The sequence below is a fragment of the Bos mutus genome, chromosome 17, assembly GCF_027580195.1.
Source record: "Bos mutus isolate GX-2022 chromosome 17, NWIPB_WYAK_1.1, whole genome shotgun sequence".
Classification (NCBI taxonomy): Eukaryota; Metazoa; Chordata; class Mammalia; order Artiodactyla; family Bovidae; genus Bos; species Bos mutus.
Window position 1 is genome coordinate 16879395 of NC_091633.1, and position 16510 is coordinate 16895904.

General features: G+C 45.4%; 1 protein-coding gene across 6 annotated transcripts in view; it reads right to left on the reverse strand.

Annotated features, from left to right (window-relative positions):
* Positions 1-16510, reverse strand: part of CIT (citron rho-interacting serine/threonine kinase) — a 174675-nt gene that overhangs the window by 19264 nt on the left and 138901 nt on the right. For 4 of the 6 annotated variants that reach the window (XM_070386136.1, XM_070386133.1, XM_070386134.1 and 1 more), the window contains 8 exons: positions 15665-15862; positions 14711-14904; positions 11645-11780; positions 9216-9320; positions 4367-4507; positions 3834-3941; positions 1794-1956; positions 1397-1561 (listed from right to left, as the gene is read on the reverse strand). In XM_070386136.1, the coding sequence (XP_070242237.1) occupies positions 1397-1561; positions 1794-1956; positions 3834-3941; positions 4367-4507; positions 9216-9320; positions 11645-11780; positions 14711-14904; positions 15665-15862 (1210 nt within the window). The remainder of the gene's footprint in view (positions 1-1396; positions 1562-1793; positions 1957-3833; positions 3942-4366; positions 4508-9215; positions 9321-11644; positions 11781-14710; positions 14905-15664; positions 15863-16510) is intronic. The other 2 variants (XM_070386137.1, XM_070386138.1) reach the window with 1 other exon arrangement.

Below are 16510 nucleotides of genomic sequence, written 5' to 3' on the forward strand. Positions count from 1 at the left end.
TGATGAGAATTAAAGTATGTTTATACTATGGTAAAAAAAAATTTACTATTCTGAAATACAGACTTTCTGACTATTAAATACATAGACTGACTGAAGAAGTCCCCCTTCATGCCCAGTTCTTCCATGAATAACATCCTTTTTAAAAAATCCAAGTTTTAAGCCTCAAAGAACTGATTCTTGCATTTAAATTCCAATCAGTTAAAACTAACAAGATTGATTTTTTCTGTTTAGAAGGCTCCCTTCTCAATAGTGACCTAACTAGGCAAAGGCAGCTTTAAATAGAAAAGCTCAGGATCCAAATTTCTGAATCCAAATTGGATTCTCCGAACAACACTGTCTTCTTCCCTTAACAGAAAAGTCATGAGGAATAAATAACATAAATGCACTCTGAACATGCCATGCACACAAAGGAGATGTTTGGAGTGTTACAGACTACTCAGGGAGCCGCTCTGTGCAACCTCATGGAAGAACCCGGGGGCCAAAATGATTTTCCTTTGCGTTAACAGCACCACTTTGAAGACTTTAATCAAAGAGTGAAGCTCTTTGATTCAAGGTGTTATGTAAACATGGGAAATGAGATGACATCATTACTAAAGAAGAAAGAAATGACAACAAAATTCCACTGAGACTGGCAGCTGAAGTGGGTTGATGGTGATACCCTGATATTAAACCACAACTACTCTGCTCTCCCTGTGACTTTCCAAACCAACTTCCTTGGCTTTTTTTAAAGTCCATCCCATCTCTAGGTAAATAGAGTACATTTGAAACCACAAAGAAAACTCCTCACACCACTGGTCTAAAGGTTGGCACAACCAACCTTCAGAATACATACAACCTTTAACCCAGGGACTCATTTCCCAACAACTTATCCAAAAGTCATAGCACCCATAGCTGTGCAGAGTGTTCACTGCAGGGTGTGTATGGAAACAAGGAACTGGAAATAACCTAAATGCTTGTCAATTGGGGTCTGGATTAACAGGTGAATTATAAACCCCCCACCATGGAATACCACGCAGCCCTCTAAAAAGATGGGGTCAATCCATATGGGTTAATATGAAATCTGCTAAGAAGACATTTTAATTAAAGAAGATGTTCTGCAGTGTACAGCACTGTGGGCTGATATTTATGAAAGCAAAGAAGATTATTATTTTCTCATATCCCTTAAATATGATTATATGACACCTAAATAATACAGACATGCAGTTAATTTATGAGCTATGGCTGGAAGAATACAATGGTTGACTCTGGGTAAGGGAACTGGGGTGGGGAGAAGGCTCACTGCTTATTCTTTAGCCCTCCATATTATCACTTGTCATTTTCACCCTGGGTCTGCATTTCTCAGTCCATTAAAAAAAAAAAAAGTCAATGCAGGTCCAGTGGCCCCTTGAGAACGTACCCTCTGGAGTGGAAGACTCCTTCCTGCGGCTGGACGGCGGGGCGAGCAGGCTCAGGGCGCTGGGCTGGTGCTCGGGTGACCGCACAATGGCGGACATGGCGATCTGCTGCCTGGCGGTAGCCGGTGTAGATGGGTGTGGGTGGTCTGCAGCTTTCCGGTGGGCAGCTGGGGAGAGACCAGTCCAGCGCCTTTAGGTTAGTGGGGTCCCCCAGAGGCCCCAACCAAGTGGACTGCCCAGGGGCTGGCTCTCAAAGGCCTGAGACCACAAGGACACCCGGGGTGCCGTATGGGCCATGCCAAGGGTGCCGTCACCACCAGGCTGAGCTAGTCTCCGCTCATCTCCTTGAGACGGGCCCTCAGCCTGGTGCACCGCCCTCGCTGTCCAGAGGGCCCGTACCTTCCTCCCGGGCGGAGCGGAGCTCGATGCGGGTCTTCTGCAGGGCTTCCTCGAGCTCCGCGCAGCGAGCTTTCTCCTTCTCCAGAGCCACCTTCAGCTCATTGTACTGCAGAGGAACCTGTGTGGGCAAAGCAGGGTCCTCTTTCCGTCGACTAAATAAACCCTAGCAATGGAAACAGAGATATCTCCTAACTCCTGGAAACTGGCACTGGGAACTAACTAAAGGAACTCTGCCTCGGGACGAGCAGACCATGGGAGCCGGGCACATACTCACTGCAAGCGGGTTTAGTAAAAATGGCATGTGAAGGGGTGGGGGGACTGAGCCACAGCCCCTCCCAGCTGGCTGGAAAAAAATGGGGGTGCGGAAGTTTCCACCGAGAGGGTTAAAGATGCTTGAATTGCCACCACCTCTTCCTTTAGCAATCCCAAGGAGAGCCATTTCCTGAGACTTTACCCTCAAAAAAAAATTGGAAGTGGAGGATGGAATCAGGAGAGATGGTTCAGTAATCTTGCCTTGAATTTGTCTCATGATGCTTAGTTATAAGACACAGAGATGAGTGGTTGCTTTTAAAAAAAAAAAAAAAAACACAATACTAAAATGACATCAACAGAAGGGGCTTATGCCAAGAAAAAAAATGCAAATGGAATATGTATTGTACATGGGAGAAAAAAGTAAAACACAGGATAATGAGACTGAAAACAAAATTAACAACCAAAAAACACATGGGAATACCCTGACTACATCAAGTGACATAATCAAATAACAGTCCACTGCTAAAATAAAAAAGATTCACCATCAGCAGCACATAACAAGCACAGTCACACAGCACACAAGCAAGCCCGCGTCCGACAGCCACCACTGCTGTTTGCTTCTGCTGCTGCTCTTCTCCAGAAGGAGGACATCAGCATCATAAGACACCCTGCAGCCCATCTCCCCTTCCTGTACCATCACCAGTGCTATGCTGCCATCTGAGTGCCTCAGGAAGTTTCCAGCTCCTTAGAGACCTTCTTGAACTGAGAACACCTGGCCAAAACTACCATGAAGGCTGCAGTGGTTCAGGGAAGCATGCTTTGGGCTTATTAAAAATCTTCCCATGTGTATCTATCAGCCTGTCCATCCGTGTCTCCTGGTCATTGTTTTCAATTGTTACCACTTTAAAGGGAGGGATGGAGCAGCACCCCATGGAGGGGGCAGCTATCCAGTCCGGCACTTTGGGCAGGTCACAGCAGCACTCTGGGCCCCAGACTCCTACTGACCCGATCAGAGGGACTGAGCAGATGATGTCTAGTTTCTCTGGAGCCCCTTGTGCATGACTTGAGATTCCTTCTCAGGCCCCATACAGATGACCTATTAATACCTCTGGAATCCCATCCCTGTGACCTAAGAAGCCCTCTCTGTCTAGAATCCCATGTGTGTGCATGCTCAGCCTCTTCAGTCGTGTCCGACTCTGTGTGACCCTGTGGACTGCAGCCCGCCAGGCTCCTCTGTCCGTGGGATTCTCCAGGCAAGAATCCTGGAGTGGGTTGCTGTGCCCTCCTCCAGGGGATCTTCCCAATCCAGGGATCAAACCTGCTTCTCTTACATCTATCTGCACTGGCAGGCGGGTTCTTTACCACTAGCACCACCTGGGAAGTCCTAGAATGGCACACGAGTGGCCTCTAATCTCTCTAGAGGCCCTTACACACAAGCAGAGAACCCCCTCTGGAATCGGGGACGCCAACCTGAACACTCGGCCTTCCTCTCTGCTGCCTCCTCCTCCCCAGCTGCTTGGGAAACAAATCTCACTCCTTCAGAGGAAGGCAGCACAACTGTAAAGGCCATGAACACAGCACAGCGTGTCACAGATTCCAGAGTGACAACAGCCTCTCTTGAAGAGCCATTCTGATGATCTCAAAGCCTCTTTTTTCAACCCAAAACAAAGAAATTGTGCATTTTGTTTTCTCTGATGTTCCTAGGATTATCTACTCTGGTGACCTTCACGGAATCATCATGATTGAGCGAAACTGCCCACTGCCTGCTTTTCACACCCTCTGACCCACCTTTTTCTTTTTGGCAGGCTGGTCCATTTTGGCTTGCAGAAAATCGATGAGTTTGGTTTGCTGGGAAATAGTGCCTTCCATCTTCACCTTCTCATGAGAATAGAGAACCTAAGGTTCATGAAAACAAAAAGCACCTCAGATCCCAGAAGAAGCAGACTTTTAAATTTGATACTTTAATAAGAAATAAAGTCATTACAACACTAACAAATGAAAAATTCAACAAAAGCCACACTGAGCCAATTGTTACTTACTTAGTCCTGATCTTACTGCCCACCGTCCCCCACCCAACAAAGACAGACTCAAGTACAAAGGTACGTGAAAAAGCAAAAATAGCAAATGGTGAGTAGAAGACTCTAGAGGGTGGTCATGATAGCAATTTCCCAGCTTCTCTTAACATTTGGAAAGTTTTCGTAATAAAATACTGGTGAAAATACACAACACGAAGAGACTGCTCATCTTGCCAGGTGGCTTTGAGCCATCACACTTTGCCTCTGTGGACAATTTTTCAGTAAGCTCCCGGTGCTGGTTCTCACCTGAATGTTTTCCAGCTGATATTCCAGGTCACTCCTTTCTGTCTTCAGCAGATCAGCCCGATCCAGAGCTTCTTGCAGCCCTTGAGTCAGACGGAAAATATGATTCTTCTGCAGGTCCATCTGCTGCTGTAACTTGGCTTGCTGGTGGGGGGAGAGGCCGGAGAGAGAAGCTTCAGACCACACACAATGCAACGCGCTCCCTCACTGTCCCCACTCAGACTCATTTCAGAGGGGGCACCAAAATTTCAGCTCATTTCAGGATGACCAACTGTCTGATATTCCACAACGATGCATGAGCAGTTATCTCAACCACTGTTGAGAGAACTCACTTTGCGATTCTCCATGTGGCGTACACAAATGGGAATCATAGCACCTTTAATTCAAAGGGCGCCGCGTCAGTGCGAGAGACCAACAAGCACACCAACAGCCATGGTGGGAGGCGATGCTGCCACCACGAGGGAAAGGGGGGGCGATCCCAGCGTCAGAACAAGTGTTAGTAAAACAAAATTCTGTTTAGTATATTGCAAATAGTTTTGTACGAGAACTCTCTCCAATTCTTTTTTTTTTTTTTTAACTTTACAGAAAACAGGGCAGGCGATAAAGATACTGGCTTTATGGTTCTTACCTAAAATGCTTCTGTTTCTAAAAAGCAGAAGAGAACAGCTATCCTAAGAAGATACTGCTTGGTTTCACCCAACCCCTGGCGTCCAATCTAACTCTACTAGCAGTGGCCCAAACACTCCCTTCCCCAGGGGCCTAGACCGTCTGTGGACGGAAGGACAGAGAGCTGTAAACAGCTGCTCACCATCACCACGGGGCTTTCCCAACAGGCGAGGGCAAACCTCAGTGCTCTCTGCCCCAGCAGGCCGAGAGCTACAGATGACCTCGGTTCGCAGAAACCTCACCACCATATTTCTCTTCCCTCCACTGATGTTTGCATTTCCATTCCTACTCCTCAATCCCCTTCCTCTTGAGAGGCAGCTGATTCTGAGGCATCATAGTGTCATGGAAAAGAACCTGGGCTTTAGAACATTCCAGACCCTGGTTCAAATCATGACTTTTTAAAAAAATATTTATTTGGCTATGCCAGGTCTTAGCTGTGGCAAGTAGGATCTAGTTCTCTGACCAGGGATCAAACTCAAGCCCGGTAGTGGGAGCATGGAGTCTTAGCCACTGGACCAAGAGGGAAGTCCCCTGACTTAACTCTTATCAGTCCTATGGCCAGGGGCAGCTCACCGCCTCTCAGACCCTCAGTCTCTTCATCTGCAAGTGGGGGTAATAACCCCCTTCTCTGGGTGACACACCAAGCCCAGTGCCCAGCACACAGCAGATGCGCGATGAATTTCAGCGCTGCCTCCTGCATCCTTCTTTCTCTCGATGCAGTCCAGGTGGGCCCCTATCACTTTTCCATCTGCCCTTCCTACCCCAACCTACTCCACCAGCCCCTCTCCATCCATCCTCTGTAAAGCAAGAGGTACTGATACTAACTCAGAATCACCTGCCCTGGGTGCATGACCTAGAATTTCTGAATCAAACCACAGAACGCCCTAAAATACAGAACAACAAAAGAGAGAAAACAGCGAAGATAATCTCTTCCAGGGAGCTATCCGTCCCCTGTAGCACAAATGATTACTTCTGTAAATTACCCTCTTTAGTTTCCTTCCGCTATTTTAGGACAACACTAATTACTAGGCAGGAAGCAGAGAAACAAGTACTAGGGACAAGAATCTGTTTGGTGACAACCAGGCCCAAAATATTTCTCTAGAATCAACACATCAACTGTCCATTAGCTTTCCAAGAAATAGGCTGCTTATTTACTACAATAGAAAACAAGTAAGTGACATTGGTGCTCAGTGAAATGTTTTCCAAAACCATTTACCTGCTTCCCAGAGAGCGGTAAATGGAGGCTATTCCTGGTTGGTGGTAGACTGAAAGGAGGGCTCCAGCCACGTGATTAGATCTGTCCACCGATTTTATGATAGTGACAGGAAACTGGGAGGAAGCAGAGGAACTAGACGACAGAACCAGAGTGGGAAACACCCCTGGTAACAGGGAGGATGGGCCAAAACCAACAAGAAGGCTTAACAGGATGGTATTAAAAAAAAAAAAAAAAGTCAAATAAATAAAGATGTTTAAAAAAAAAAAAAAAAATATGTAGAAGGGCTGGTGGTGATCTAACAGATCAATGGGTGTCAGTGGTGTGATAAGCCACCCAAAGAGCCCAGGTAGTGGTGGGGCCGGCCCACGACTCCGTGTTGTTCAAACCCCAAGGACTTCTAGAAACTGTTCGGAAGGATAAAACTACCAGAAAAGAACATTCCAGTCCTGGTGGGACTTGAAATGTTTCAGTTAGAAAAGAAAAGGTGACATGGAGTCAGGAGAGCTGAAGAGATAGCAAATCTACTGTCACAGGGATAATAAAATAAAAAGTAGCTCTCTCACAGAAGTATCACACAGAGTGTATGAGCTGATTCATGGAAAGTACTCAGACATCTGGCATGTGGTATGTGCCAAATGAAACATGAGTTATTTTTTAAAATAATAAAAGAAAAAAGAAAAACAAGTTATTTTTATTACTAAGCAAGTAATATGATCATTAATCAATATTAACTTCCTACTTTGGTTGGAAATATGAGACTACTCCCTGTTTTCAAATTTTTTGCTGTAATAGAACCAATGGTTGGAAGTTACAGGCTTTAGTTCAAAACCAGAAAGGACTTTCTAAGAGTTAGAGTTGCCAGAAAAATGAGTTGGGCAATCTTGAGTCACTTTAAGTCTTGAGTCCCAGGTGCCCCAAGGCCCACTTGTGAGGGTGGCTGGGGAAGGGATTCTCTACCTCGGAAGGGGGATTATTTGACAGGATTAGCAAACGGACTTGGAGCTCTGGTATTACTTCCAAGTCGGGACTAGTCATGCCTGTAAACAGCAGTGTCAGAAAAGTTTCAGAGGCCACTTTAGGCCTGAGAGAAAAGATTTGAGAGAAAGCTCTGTTACTGAAGTCTGCCAGGGAAAGGGTAAAAGAAACGGTGGTGCAAGTGCTAGGAATTTGTGTTAAATGACACACAAAAATTCTCTCCAACTGTGAGACTCTGATTCTGGCTCCATGTACAAGAACCTGTACCTAATGGACAAGACAGGCAAGCTGAGCCCCCGACCACCTGCTGCCACAGGGCCCACCCCAAGCCAGGATGCCAGCCGCATCCTTGATGGTAAAGATCACTGTTTCCCAGTGCTCTCAGGTCTCAATGAGATCTGCCTCCAAGCCAGCGCAGCCAGATGTCTGTCTTCAAAAAGCCCTCTGTGAGGTGCAGACAGGGGAACTGGAAATGTTCCCCAGTAGTTTTAGAAGTGAGAACAGGGGACTGAATCAGGATGCCAGCCTTCTATTTCTAGTCTTGCCACTGACTCACCACGTAACCTTGGACCAAAGCAGAGTTGTTGGGGCCAACGCTCTTTCCTCGGAAGGAAAAGAGGACAGGCGAGATCACTGATTATTTCTGTGCTTCCTGTTTCCAACGTGTGTCCAAAGTGGGGACACTGCCTAGTGGGGACACTGCCTAGTCATTCCAGATAAAAGACCATTCTTTGATCATTCTCTATCTTTTGTCATTCTCTATTTGACAATCAGAGAGATTTAAAAATTTCTATTATAATATTCTGAGAGTCACCTTTGGTGAACTTTCTACCTGTGTGTAATATTGATTTTATTTAAAAACTTTTTTGTTGTGGTAGAATATACATAAAATTTACCATGTTAATCATTTGTGTTATTTTTGGCCACACCATACAGCATGCAGGATCTTAGTTCCCTAACCAGGGATCTTAGTTCCCATACCCTCTGCATTGGGAGCATGGAATCTTAACCACTGGACTGCCAGGACTGGTGGCAATTAAGTGGAGTCACGTGGTTGTACATCATCATGGATCCATCTCTAGAACGTTCCCAACTATATTTTTAAAAGTCATTCTAGAAAACATTTTATGCTCCCCTGCAAAATGTGTACCACATTTTTCAAACTTAATAGCATAGTTACAATACTTCTACCAGCAGAGCCTCTCAGGGGCTACAGGAAGCACACAGTAAAAGCTCCATTTACCAGAACAGATAACCTGGTTGATTCAACTGTCAGGCTCATTGTGGCTTAAACAGAACACTCTTGAGTCTAACTTCTCGTGAAATACCTTTATAAACTGCATTTGTCCTGACAGGTCAATTCTAATGAATTAAGACAAATTATCAGTGATTCAGCCAAACCAAGGCTTTGGTTGGGGGAGTTGTCCTCAATTTAAACAGAGATTGCAGAATTCTATTCAAAGGTACAGGAAATAACTAACATAAGGATTGGACTGGTTTAGGAGATCAATTTGAACTTTTTGTTTTGTGTCTCAAAAGCACGGTGTCATTTTTTTTGCATTGAATTAATTGGATGTTCAAAAGTTTTCATGAGATTTGGCATTCAGCATCACCTGATCAGGTCTCTGTCCCGTGCATGAAGCTCATCAGGCTGCAAACTTAATACACTCTGGATATTAACTCTAAAGAACAATTTAACTCAATATCTACTTGCCCTCATATTTAATAAACTTCCAGTTAGCACTTACTCACTATGTGCTTGACACACCATTAAGCACTATTTGGAAGGACACAATGACAAAGAGGCCCCAGGGCTTCTTGACATGTTCTTTCAACGTGTTAAACACCTTCCAGAAAGTACCCAGTGACCACCTTACTCGTCCTTGAGAATTCAACCTTGAAATCTAATTTCTTAATTTGGACCTGCCCACCTGAGGCCAAGTGTTCACTTCTGAGAGTATGCCTGGCTCTATTTACCATGCATCTTACACCCACCTCTTCCAGAAGCCTTTGTTTGAGCTCTCGTTCTGTCTCCAGCTTCTGTTGTAAACTTCGGGCATTCATTTCAAGCATGGCGTGCTTCTTCTCCAGATCATTGAGCTGGACATTTGGAAAAATTGGCCGTGACACATTTAGAAATGTTATATGCTAACGACTTTTGCCAATATCCACAAACCTTCACAGCCAAAGAAAAATCAAGATCTAAGGGTCAGAACATAAACACTGGTTTTTAAAAGTGAAGTGAAGTTGCTCAGTCATGTCCAACTCTTTGCGAACCCATGGACTATAGCCTAACAGGCTCCTCTGTCCATGGAATTTTCCAGGCAAGAACACTGGAGTGGGTTGCCATTTCCTTCTCCAGGGGATCTTCCAAACCCAGGAATCGAATCTAGGTCTCCTGCATTGCAGGCAGACGCTTTTACCATCTGAGCCACCAGCGAAGTCTAAAGAGTCATGTTTGTAATTGTTTTACACTGTATGTGTTAGTTGTGTCTGATTCTTTGCGACCCCGGGACTGCAGCCCATCAGGCTCCTCTAGCTCCATGGAATTCTCCAGTCAAGAATACTGGAGTGGGTAGCCATTCCCTGCTCTAGGGGATCTTCCGGACCCAGGGATTGAACCCAGGTCTCCTGCATCACAGGCAGACTCTTTACCGTCTGAGCCATCAGGGAAGCCCAGGTTTTTAAAAGCATACCACAAATGTCCATGTCAAAGATAAGCCTTATGTAGGTTATTCTGTTAGGAGAAGATATTATTTCTAAGGGATGGGTCATACGTGTAGCTAGCTGTGACAAGTTCTAGGAAGATGACTTCTCCAAAATTTATTTATCTGACATGCTTTGGCTGAATTAAATCATCATATTCCAAATGCTTGCTTACTTGCGTGGGATAATATCAGAACTCGGATGAAAGGGCAGACAAGCTCTCTCAATGATCTTGTATCAAGTCACAAAGGCAGAGGGTGGCCCTTAAGTAGACATATACACAAATAGTGACTACTCTGTCAAGTGATGATTTTGATAAGAGGTATGGAGGAGAGAAATTCATCCTGAATGGCCTGTCACTGGGAGAAGATGGGGTCAGAAAGTCTGGAGTCTTAAAGGATGGGTAGGACTTTGCTGTAGAATTCTTTAGGACAGCCAGGTAGAAAAAAATGTCCTCCAAGCTAAACACCGAAAAGCTCATTTATCTCTAAATAATGCATTTACTTTTTTCATGGTTAAATAACATATTTACTTTCCTCATGGTTAAAAAAATTAGTAAGCCAGTACCAAGGAACTCAGGAATATTCCTGAGTAGCAAGCTCTAGCTTGAATCTGGTCATTACTATGAAATTCCAATAAGAAAATAACCATGGATCCCCCAAAAAGATTTATATTCATCACAATGTTATTTATGACAGCAAAAAAACAAACAGAAAAAAAACTGGAAGAAGTTCAAATTTCTAACACAAGCAGAATGATTAAAATAGGTGTCTCTGTGTAATTGTTGTTTCTAGAACTACATGTTCAAAAAATATTCACTAATTCAGGAAAAGCCCCTGTTTATGTGATTTTTTTTTTAAACGATGTAATCCTGTTTATATAAGAATCTAAATTTATCAATATAAATAAATGAATATAAATTGAGCAACATAACAGTGGTGACAGACTACCAGTTACTTTTTCTTTACTTTTCTGTGGTTTCTATATCTTCCACAATGACCCCAAATAATCACTTCTATAATCAGAAAATTAGTTACCCAAAATTCAGAGGTCAGATTATGTGTGTGTGTGTGTGGGCGCACACGCACACAAAACAGTGTGTATGTGTATATATGAAACAGTTGTGTGTATATGTGAAGTTTCTCTGACCTGCACTCTTACCTGTAACACAGAAGCACCTATTCTAAATCTCTTTTAAGACTATTAAAATTTTTCAAACAGCAGTATGTCACTTTGTAAATATAGAGTGCTTCATGGACAAGATGTGTGTATTTCCAAAGTGGAATATGAAGACCAGCACTGTCCTCAGATCCTGCTGTGTCCTTGGACTTAGAACCCAGAGACGCTGAGGCTTCCTGCCATTGCAGCACTGGAATGAGCAGGAGTCCTAGCCACCCCGCACTTCCCAAGGATGCTCAACGTTAGATCCATAAAGGCTTTCAGAAATCAAATGCCAGGAAAGAAGAGTGCTGTGTACCCAGGTCAAAATCTGGACCTCAGGGGCCCTGATGGGCAGATATCAGGAAGTCATTGACCAACTCTGATACCCCAAGCACCCACTACCCCCACTACTGCCAACCAAGAGTGTCCCTTGGGGAAGCACAACAGTGAGACTTGGTTTATGAAACACGCCGACCATGGATTGAGCGCATGTGAATACCTGCTAAAAGAAGGAAGTATACATGCGTATCTAGAAGGCAGGAGGGACAGGGGCTGACCTTGTCGGAGAGGCTCTCGGCCTTCAGCTTCTGCTCCTTGAGAGCCTGCTGCAAGGCCAGGATCTCGGCCTTGTGCTCCTTTACTGCCAGCTCGACCACCTGGCGCGACTCAGTGATCCTCTGGTCGGCCCTCGCCCTGTGGGGAGACACAGGCACGTTCAGAAATCCCGTCATTGCCACCCTACAGGAAGGAAGCCGGCCCGGCTCGGACATGGATAAGCAACCAAACAGGCTGCAGGCTGGAGAGAGCCCAGCCTGACCCCTTGTTCCGAATTACGTGGAGTGAGGATGTGACCCACTTTAGGCCCTGGGTAAAAATACTCTTAGCAGGTAAGGTTCCTGTGAATATAAATGCACTTGGAAGGGCTGAAGGGGATGAGGCATTTTTCCAAATGCAACTGGGCTGAAAATGGGAAGACGGTTACATCCACCTGCAGAAGCAGGAAGGAATGAGGTCCCACTGAAGGAGCACCGTGCAGAGGACCATGTGGGGCCCCATTCGAGCAAACAATGCCTCTCCTTAAAGCAAGAGCTGAAGTGTTCTGGAAACTGAACCTTGAATCTGCTGGGTGTAAATAAGGTGACAGAAGACAAAAACTGGAGCACCCTTGGAACATCACTTCCCCTCCCCAACTCAGGTGTTCTGTTTTGCTGCTTCCACATCTGGACTTAGACAGGCTCCTTCACTGGCAGCTCTCCTTCTCGACCCAACAAACCCAAGTCTTACTCAGACTCCAAGGGTAAACTAGAAGGCCATGTCCTCCACAAAGCCCTTCCCAGTCTTCCTCTCAGAAGTAACGTCTTCTTGTTCTGGACCCAAAGCATAAATATCCTACTGGCCTGGCACAACCCACTCTCTATTTTAGGTGATAAATAGTTCAACGCATAGTTTATCTCCTGCACTAGACTCTCAGCCTCTAGAAGACAAGAATTAAGAATTATATTTTAGGGACTTCCTTGGTGGTCCAGTGGCTAAGACTTCTCACTCCCAAGGCAGGGGGCCAAGTTCAATCCCTGATCAGGGAACTAGATCCCACATGCCAAAACTAACAACAGGCACAGCCAAATATATAAATATTTTTTAAAAATAAGAATTATATTTTACTCATCTCAGATCCCACATAACACCAAAATAGAGGAAGGAAAAAAAAAATGGGGGGTGGGGAAGAGAGCCAAGATCTTTCACAATTGCTCCTGAAAGAAATATATGAAAGATCTCCCTATGTGTGTGTCCGGCTCTTTGAGACCTTATGGAGTGTAGCCCACCAGGCTCCTCTGTCTATGGGATTCTCCAGGCAAGAATACTGGAGTGAGCTGCCATGCCTCCTCCATGGGATCTTCCCCAGCCAGGAATGGAACCCAAGTCTCTTATGTCACCTGCACTGGCAAGTGGGTTCTTTACCACTAGCGCCACCAGAGAACACTTTCACGCTTGGTTGTGCATTCCTGATGCTATGGTCAGACTCTGCCCCCGAAACTGTCTACAAAGGACTCTAGAAACAGCTGGGCTAGGAGCTGGACTTGCGAGTGGGAGGGAGGGGTGTGTGTGAGAATAGCCAGAACATAGGGTGAGGACGCAGGAGCTCAAGAGTTCAGGGGGAAACAGTAACAGGATGTCTTAAACCAGCAGCCCTCTCACATTAGCAAATACCCTGAAAGGGAAGATGTCCAACAGGAGAATATTTCTACCAGTTTCTCTTGAAACTTATGGGTTCCCTTTGCTTCCAGTCTTTCTTAGTGTAGTTGATTTAGCACAAATTATACCTCCAAGACAGCCGTGAGTCTACTATGGTCCACCAAATGTGGGAAATACTGAAATGAGTCTGACAGAGTCCAGATAAATGATAAATACTTCCACGAATAGTTATCTTGCTCAGGGAGTTCAGAGTATTACGGGACACTAAGTTTCAGGGAAAGGTGATATTAGTGAGGTTATGCAGGATGAATAGGATTCTGTTGGGAAGACATGAAGCACAAGGTGGATACCAGCCCATAGGGTACCTCTCTGCAAACTAGGAAAGGCATGTGTTCTTCAAGACCGTGCACTTCTACCTGTTGGTAAACTGTCATAATATACTGGTTCTGTTAAAATGAACGCTGTCCCACCATGAGCTGGTAAAATGTCACGGAAGATCTTCAAGTCTATTCCCAGGAGCATGCATCGCATAACCTGCACACCTGCGACCCTGGCAGGAGGGAATCCTACACTGGGAGAACTGGGGAAGTAGAGGAAAGACACTACCTGAACTCAGGATTACTACTGCCTACCAGGAAAGGAAGAAAAAATAAAAAATTGTAAACTATTCTTGTAGAGCAGTTGTTCTCAACTGGGGGCAGCTGCCCTCCGCCCCTGCCCCCAGGGGACACCGGGCAATGTCTGGAGATGTTCCCGGTGGTCACAACTTGAAGAGGGAGCAGCTACTGGGATTTAGGGGGGCAGATCCAGGGAAGCTGGTCAGCACCTTACCATGTACAGGACAGGCCCCCATCACGAAGGACTGTCCGGCCCCAACTGTCAATAGTGCCAAAGCTGGGGTAGAGGGTTGACCCGCATCACACATGACCAGTATCAAAACAGTGATGGTCTTGTGACTTCCCTGGAGGTCCAGGGGCTAAGACTCTGTGCTCCCAATGCAGCGGGTCCAGGTTCAATGCCTGGTCAGGGAACTATTAATAGATCCCACATACCACAATCAAGACCCGGTGCAGCCAAATAAATATTTAAAAAAAAAAAAAAAGGAGAGTGACAGTCTTGCTACACAGTCACAATGACACAAAATCCAAGGAAAGAGTTTCTACAAAGAAGCACTGAGACACTTTGCCCTGCTGACTCCTGGGGCCCTGCACTGGCTGACTGGTCATCATCTCCTGCTACTGGCACCGTCCCTATTTACCTCGAGGATGACTGACCGATTCTGGTTGCCCAGAGTCTCCCAGCTTTAACACTTAAGTCTTACGTCCCAGCACCTGCTCATCCCTGGTCAAGCGGGGGCACTCGCCAGGAGCTCTCAGGGTCATCCTGCCGCTGCCACCTGCCACTGGCTCTCTACCTACATGAAGTCCCACCTGCTCTGCTTCTCGGTGTCCAGCATCCTCTGCAACTCTCGAACCCGACACTCAAACTGGGACTTCTCGTCACCAAGGACACTCCTCCAGGCCTCCCACTGCCGCTCCTTCTCCAGCAGCTCGTCGTTCAGGGCCTCCAGGTCCATGACCTGCTCCTCCAGCATTGTGCACGTGGTCTTCAGCGCCTCCATCGTCTGCAAATCAGCACCACTGAGTTGTGCCTCATAGCAAACGAGGATTTCCCAGGTGGTACTTTTGTCGGATCAGTTTCAGAAAAGCATGAGCTTCTAACTACAGTCTGAAAGACACTATCTTTTTATCCTACAGACCAAGGGAGTTAGACAAGAACAGATGAAGGGCCATTTCTACTGACATCTTATAGAAAGAACTCAGAGGAGGGCCAGGGAAAAGAGACCACGCTTAACAATAAAGTAGCTTGGGAATTACCTGGCAGTCCAGTGGTTAGGACTCCCAGCTCTCCCTGCTGAAAGCCCGGGTTCAATCCCTGGGTGAGGAACAAAGATTCCACAAGCCTCACAACTCGGCCAAAAAAAGTTTTTAAAAAATAAATAAAGTGGCTCACGAAAGCAATCTATTCTATTTTTAATGGTTTTAAACCAAAATTAAGAACAACTATACATGGAACTTCCCTGATGGTCCAGCGGTTAAGACTGCGATTCCACTGCAGGGGGTACAAGTTTGATCCCTGGTCAGGGAACTAAGATCTTGCAAACCATATGGGGTGGCCAAAAAAATGAAACAAACAAAAAAACCCAAACTACACACTTCTAAAAGCTGTTTTTAAAACTCGCAAACCTGCAAAGCGCTGACATGATTGGTTTTACTGACAGGCTCAGTCTGAGAACACTTGGGAGAGACATAATTGGCACTTGCTCCAGAATCTAAAGGGGCTCCAGGTTTCCCAAGGTCTCCAACACTATTCATGGTCCTTACTTGCTTCTGGCTAGTGAGCTGCATCTCCCTCTCAGTGATCTCGCGGCGGAGATGGTCCACTTCACTTCGCAGCTGCACAATCTCGTCGTTGGCACCAGAGGCCTCATCGAGTTGTTTAGACAAGTAGAAGTTTTGGTTGTTGAGCTCGGCATTGTCCTCCGTCAGCTGGTTTAGCTGCTCCTCCAAGTCCGTGATCACCTAAAAGAGGAAAAAATCTGGTTACACATGGAGCAAGTTGGTTAGAAATGAGAAATTGCTTCTAAAGCCATATATACTTGAACCTCTGTGGTAATGATGACCAGCATTTGCCCATCCAGCCCCCGAGAGCCAGCCTCCAGCTGCCATACCCGCCTCCTTAGCGCCCAAACCCACATACGCTATGGGAGAACAAGAAATGTCTCGAATTCCTTCTGACTCAGGATTCATCAGGAAAACATGGCAAGAGTAAATCAATCAAAAGCGACTGCCATATGGAAGGGGCAGCTTTAAATGAGATCAAGTTCATAATAGAATGTGGAGGATGCAAACTGAGAAAAGAGGAAGAGTAGAGAGACTAGTATCACAATCAGCTAATTAAGCTGAAATGCCCAGGACATCATCGACAGAACATTATCATGGGAGATGGTCTTAGAAAGCAAAATAAAGCTCTTATCAAGGAAGACTGAATGAGAGAGACCTAGAGTTATTTCAATAATATCTCAGGTAATAAATTTAATTTCATGCAACAAAAGAAAAAAAGGAAAACTTAAGGGACGTTCAGAATAATCCTGAAAATATAATACCGTATGGATGGCATAACTTTAAATGGTTCTTCTTATACAGCTGGGTATCAGAAAATGGGAAAGC